This window comes from Cavia porcellus, unplaced genomic scaffold, assembly GCF_034190915.1.
Source record: "Cavia porcellus strain 051 isolate PalLab524CR breed Dunkin Hartley unplaced genomic scaffold, mCavPor4.1 scaffold_32, whole genome shotgun sequence".
Lineage (NCBI taxonomy): Eukaryota > Metazoa > Chordata > Mammalia > Rodentia > Caviidae > Cavia > Cavia porcellus.
The window spans coordinates 13,627,200-13,633,199 of NW_026947515.1; the positions used below are offsets into that span (position 1 = coordinate 13,627,200).

The following is a 6,000-nucleotide window of genomic DNA, read 5'->3' on the forward strand; positions in this document are numbered from 1 at the left end:
CTCGTTGCTGACACAAAATACCTGAAGCCCAAGTTGGGAAAGGAAAGGTTTATTTCTTACGGTTTTTGGAGGTTTCAGTCCACACTCAGTTGGCTCCAAGGCAGGCGGGCATGGCTGGGCCGCAGTTCATGGCAGCCGTCGACAGCAAGCTCGAACCAGCAAAGAGAAAGACACACCTTCTTCCTGCCATTACATCACATCCTGGCTCCACCCCTATGTGGGTGGAGCACTGACACCATCAATCCAAGAACTATACAATGAACCATCACATATGAACAATCTCATGAGACCTGGGGGACGCAGACATAAACCATGACAATACATTATTCAGTTGTACTATTTCACCTCACAGTCATCTTCCACACCCTTCATCTTCCCCAGCCTGGCCACATCCACTGTCATGATTCTTGGGAATCCGCTCCAATAGAAGGGAAGAGCTGTTAGAAGCTCAGTCCAGTGCATCCTGGGCTTCCTAGCAGGGCAGTCCATGGAAGATTTAGACTGCGGGACTGCTTCTGATATGTCACCTTCTCACTGAGGGGTCACTCGAAAAGCTGAGCTAGCTCGCTGCAATGTCTTTGATAAGAGAGTCAGTCCCATTGCTAACCACTTCCCAAAGGCCCCTCTCCTCATACCTGAAGTTGATGACTCCAGTCCTGGATGTAGGAACTATTTCTTTGGTGACTGTCCCTGCAGGCTGCTCTTGGCACTGGAAGCTGCCCGCATTTCTTGCATGCTTTGGGTCTCTCTGACTTCTGTCCCTAACCTCTAGTCACAGATCTAATGGGCTGGTGACCTGGCTAGTGGGTCTGCACACAGACATGTGGCAGTGAGTTTGATGTCAAGGCTGCCCTTCTTTTCTTTCTTTTTTTTTTTGTCTTTTTTGAGACAGGGTCTCTCTATGCAGTTCAGGCTGGCCTTGAGCTCACTTTGTAGCCCAGGCTGGTCCTGAACTTGTAATGATCCTCCTGCCTCAGCCTCCTGAGTGCTGGGATGACCACGCTGGCTAAGATCGCCCTTCTATGCCCGCAGTCCCTTGGCTTCTCAGAGAATGAGTCTCCTCATCTGTAAAATGGAAATAGTACTGAGTTGCCTCACTGAGAAGTTCTGGGGACTAAATGCAATCATCAGTGATTGCGTGATCAGCCCAGCACCTTGCATCTGCTAAGCTTTTGCTGTGTATTTTCAGAAATAATGATTGTTACTAGTGTAATAATCCAATAGCCCTGGGCTTGGCTCTGGCTCCCCATGTGTGAGAATCTGGGCCACGGAGCAGTAGCCACCAGCTGCTGTTTGAGAATGGGAGAATTTTGAACTTCAGGGGGCTCACATGGAGAGTGGAGACGTTCTTCCTTCCTCATCTCATGCAGACTTCTCAGCCTCTGTGGGCCTTGGCTTTTGTCCTCTTCCAAAGGCAGTTGTTGGGTGCATCTGCCACCCCTGTTCATTTTGAGCCCCATACCTCAGATGTCCTGGAAACCAGGCTTCACTCTGCAGAAGCCCGCAGCTCCTGGCCAGAACTGGGCATCCTCCCTCAGCCGCAGGGCAGCACTTTGCTGGGGTGGGGCAGGTGGAGGCCTCTGAGCAGGGCATCCCCATGGTTACTTCAAAGAGAGTCTGTTCGCTGCAGTCATTTTCAGTTCTCTCTCAGTGGTGGCACTGGACCAACTGTCCCAGACAGCCCATCTGCCCTCTGTTCCTGCCGGGCTTTGATGTGGCATGTGGCTGCGGCAGGAACCCAGCAAGCCCGAGCCATTGGGCTGTGTCTGCTGCAAAGGGAAGAGCCTCCTCGGAACTGCTGGTCTCACTTTCCTTTGTCGGCTTGGACAAAGCTCCTTCAGGCTCTGTGAGCTGACCATGTGTCCCATCCACCAGATGCCTGGACACTTAGGGTGCTGGGCCATAGCAGCCCAGGGAAATCAAGATCCTTGCCCTTTGTCCATTGGGCCACTCTTTACCCCATGTTGCCTGCTTCCTTCTGGCCAGAATACTCAGGTTCCTCTCACAGTGCCTCAGCAAGTGTTGCCTGGGTAGACATGGGCAGGCTTTGGGACAAGGTGAGGTCTCTGGCTGGAAAAGGCAGCAAGGAACAAGCTGTGACAACTTGCACCATCTCTGTGGTTCTGTCAAAATGTCAGATTCTCCAGACTTGAGGTTGAGGCCAAGGATAAAGATAGGGTGACAAGGGGTATGGTGGGGATGAGCCATTTTTCATTTGGGACTACAACAAGGGGTGATTGAGGGTTCAGCCTGGCTATACTTCAGCACGCCAGGCCTGAAAGGAGGCTAGTTTGTGCCCTGGAGCACCACTGTTTTGCCAAAGACACTGTGGCTGGGACTCAGGGACAGATAGGTAGAGGGATGACCTGGGATGAGATCACTGAATGGCTGTGCCATTGTCACCTGTGGCTTTGGAGACACTTCCCAACTCCCCAGGAGGTAGTGCTACTATGCCCGAACTCTTGCCACTGGAAGCGTTTTAGGGATACCTGCAGTGAGCCCCCAGTCTCCTGCCTGCATTAGGGGGTACAGTGGAAAAGAAAGAGCAAGAGACAAAACAGAGGTGCAGGCAGGGATCTGGGATGACCAGTTGTTCTTGGGCACAAAAGGCCATGAGCTACTCAGAATCTCGGTGTTTATTTATTACATCTGAGTCCAGGACAATGAATGAAGGGCGGTGGGCTTTTCCAGGATCAGCAGTGGTGGTGGGGAGTAGTGAGAACAAAGCATTCTTGCAGGGACAAGGATGACACGGGATGGGGGCGGACGATGAGGAAACTGTCTGTCATCACCAGCAGGTCTCATATTACCCTGTGAGCACCATGACAGTCATCAGTCCTGGGGCTTTCCGCTGTGACCAGAAACAAGCTAGGAGTTTCCATGGTCCAGTCAGGCTCAAGGGAGGGACAAGATGAAGCTTGGACATCCCCTAGACTCAATTTATAATTTGTGGTCCCCAACCGAAAGGACTGAGTTAACAGAGGACAGTTGGGGGCCCTGGTGACTGGGACCACAATCACTGCTGAGCTCTCTCCGTTTCTCCTCTACAGACGGGCCAGCACATGGCTCCCAGTCCCCACCTGGCTGTGTACACCGGGACCTGCGTGCCGCCCTCTCCTTCTGGCCCCTTCTCCCCCTCCTGCCGCTCTCCCCGAAGGCCCTTTGCGTCACCCAGCCGCTTCATCCGGAGGCCCAGCAGCACCATCTGTCCCTCACCCATTCAGGTGGCCCTGGAGAGCTCCTCGGGCTCAGAGCCCAAGGGAGAGGTCAGCTGGTCCAGTGTCCATCGTGGGCCCCTGGCTACTGAGGGCAGTGAGGCTTCCACCATCTGCTCCGGGGCTTGTGGCCAGCCCAGGGCCACCACCAAAACCCGTGCAGCCCTGTCCTTCAGCAGGTTCCTGAGACGGGGCTGCCTGGCCTCACCTGTTTTTGCCCGGCTCTCCCCAAAGTGTCCTGCTGTGTCCCATGGCAAGGTACAGCCCCTGGGAGATGTGGGCCAGCAGCTGCCAAGACTGAAACCCAAGAGAGTGACCAAGTAAGAAGCAGCAGGCCCTCGGGCTGTGTGTGTGTCTACCATGTGGCTGTGCGTGTGGACGGAGGCTCTGTGGTGTGAATGTGGTCTGGGGCCAGGGTCTGGGAGGATGACCCTGGAGAGCAGAACCACAAGTGGGCCGCTCTCATCTCAGGGTCAGTGGGAAGTCTCTGGGGACCCAGTACTGTCCTGCATCTTCCTGAGAAAGAGGAGAAGGGGCAGGTGTCTTTCCTTCTCTTCTTTAATTCCGTCCCCACTCTTGCCCCAGCTTGTCCCCCTCTCAGCCATACTAGTCAAATAAATCTGTGGGCCTGGAAGGGGCAGGAAAGATTGGTGGCTGCCCTGGGGACCACAGGTGGTGAGACCCTAAGGCAAGGTCCTGCAGCTTCTGCCCTGTCCCTCATCCTGCACGTCCTTACCTCCAGCCTCCAAGGGTACCTGCACACACCCTACTCTATCCAGTCGCGCAGTCCACTGGCAGGGATCCTACTGCAGCAGTGGTTTCTGGGACAGTGACAATGCTGATTTTGCCTGAGCAGCAGCCCCTGTAACTGTACTCCCAGTGGTTCTGCAAGTCTGACCTCTGAGAAGCCCAGGTGTCCTGACACAGTACGCCAGGAGCAGAGACGAGACTCAGAGGAGGCCTGATAATGTCTGGACCAGTCAGAGAGCAAAATTGCAGACAGTGTAAAACCAGGGACCAGTGTCAGCCTGGTGGGATTTAGAGGAGACAGTCAGGGCATCCCTGAAACAATCAACCCTGCTTCTGGGTTTGGGCATGCCTGGGCTTGGAGAAGGAAGGCTGCCATGGATACTTGGGAAGGTGACCTCTGCTGTGTTGTGTGCATGCCTGATGGTGAGGAGCAGAGGCTGATACCTGGCCCTGTCTCTGTCACATGGCGAGAGCAAGAGGAAAGGGTGGCTCTGTTGCCTCAGGAGGGCATCAGGATCTATCTAGTGTGAGTATGTCTGTCGATCTTCCCCACTGACTTCCCTGAGGGAATGGGCCAGCGTGGTGGCCACTGCTATACCTGTCATGTGTGCATAGATCTTTTAAAAGGTTCTCTTCCCAGGCACTGCCAAATCCTCAGAAGGCAGTTCAAAGAGGCCGAGAACTGTGTACTGCTAAGTACAGGAACATGGCACATTCATCAAAATCCTACACAGACAAGCCCTTCACAAATGATAATAAAGCCTGTTAAGAATTATCTTTAATTTAGTAGGAAAGTAGGACCCTCTCCCCTTCCCAAAATCCTCCAATAAGGTGTGCCTTGGCTGCACACCCAAATCTTGGTAAATGCCCTGGTGCACCAGGCTTCCTTGGGGCTGTCGGAATCTTTTGGGGATTAACTCTCCTCCTGTTCTTTCATTGCTTGCTTTTTTTGTGTGTCTGAAGCTTTTTCCAGATCAAAATGGATGTGCCTACGGACATCGGGCCCTTCCTGATGGACTCGGATGACACAGGGACAGGAGAGTCTGGGGACCGGGACACAGAGAAGGAGGTCATCTGCCCCTGGGAGAGTCTGGCCTCAGGAAAGGCAGGCTGATCTGGTGTCCCTGGCCAGGAAGATGTTCCTGGCAGACACTGCTGGACTGGGCCAGGGGATGCACTTGCTCCCAAGCCAAAGTGCACTAGGATGAAGTGGGAGGCTGGTGAGACCAGACAGCACATGGGGAACAGTGCTCCAGCTGGCTCCCAGTGGCCGCTTCCCTTCCTCTGACTCTCCTTTGCTTGGCCAGAGAGGCATGTGGACCTGAAGGCCCTTGCTGCCTTAAAACCAATAAAAGAGTGAACTGAGTTTCTTGGTTTAGACCGTTAGCATGTGCCTGGTTTTATTAGTTATTCAGGAGCTGAATTCACGTGTTCAGTTTGTGACAAAGGAACACTGAATCCTCCCAAAAGCTCTCTACTCCTGTCCAAATGGGTTTGGGAAGGATGCTTTTGCATCCAGGGGACCTCTAGGGGATACTCCTAGAGTGCTAGATCCTCTAAGAAGTTGGCACCAGAGCTGGGTGTGTTGGGAAAAATACCTGCAGAGAATGATGGGTATGAAATGAAGAAAGAGGTTGGAGGATCAGACCCCGTGCAGGTCTCACCTCTGGGATGGAAGTAGAGAACAGGAAATCTCTGGTGCCAGCACAGTTCCAAGAAAGATGTGGGTAGGCCACCACGTGGGCATACCAAGTTGAAGTCATTGGCCCTGCAGTGGCACTATTGCTGTGCTTGGTCACTGGCTGGGAGCCTTCTGGGGGAAGCCTGGTTCCCCTACAAGCGTGTGCTGGTGGATCATGTGCCACAGTGACTTCTTTTGCCAAATATTTGCTAAGTGCCAGGCTGGTGGATACTTCCGGAGGCGTGGGTCTTGGCTGCCCCTTCCACCTCTCCTCCCAAGTACACATCTGGTATGGATTTATTAACTGACCTCCCTCAGTGTGCTCAGCACTGTGCAAGGCCTGGGAATGTGCCT

At 53.6% G+C, this 6,000-nt stretch overlaps 1 protein-coding gene across 4 annotated transcripts in view; it reads left to right on the forward strand.

Moving 5' to 3' along the window:
- Window positions 1–5,330, forward strand: part of Rgs9 (regulator of G protein signaling 9) — a 58,700-nt gene extending 53,370 nt beyond the window's left edge. For all 4 annotated transcript variants that reach the window (XM_063242538.1, XM_063242539.1, XM_005001654.4 and 1 more), the window contains 2 exons: window positions 3,051–3,535; window positions 4,929–5,330. In XM_063242538.1, coding sequence (XP_063098608.1) covers window positions 3,051–3,535; window positions 4,929–5,079 — 636 coding nt within the window. In that variant the 3' untranslated portion in view covers window positions 5,080–5,330. The remainder of the gene's footprint in view (window positions 1–3,050; window positions 3,536–4,928) is intronic.
- Window positions 5,331–6,000: the final 670 nt, after the last annotated feature.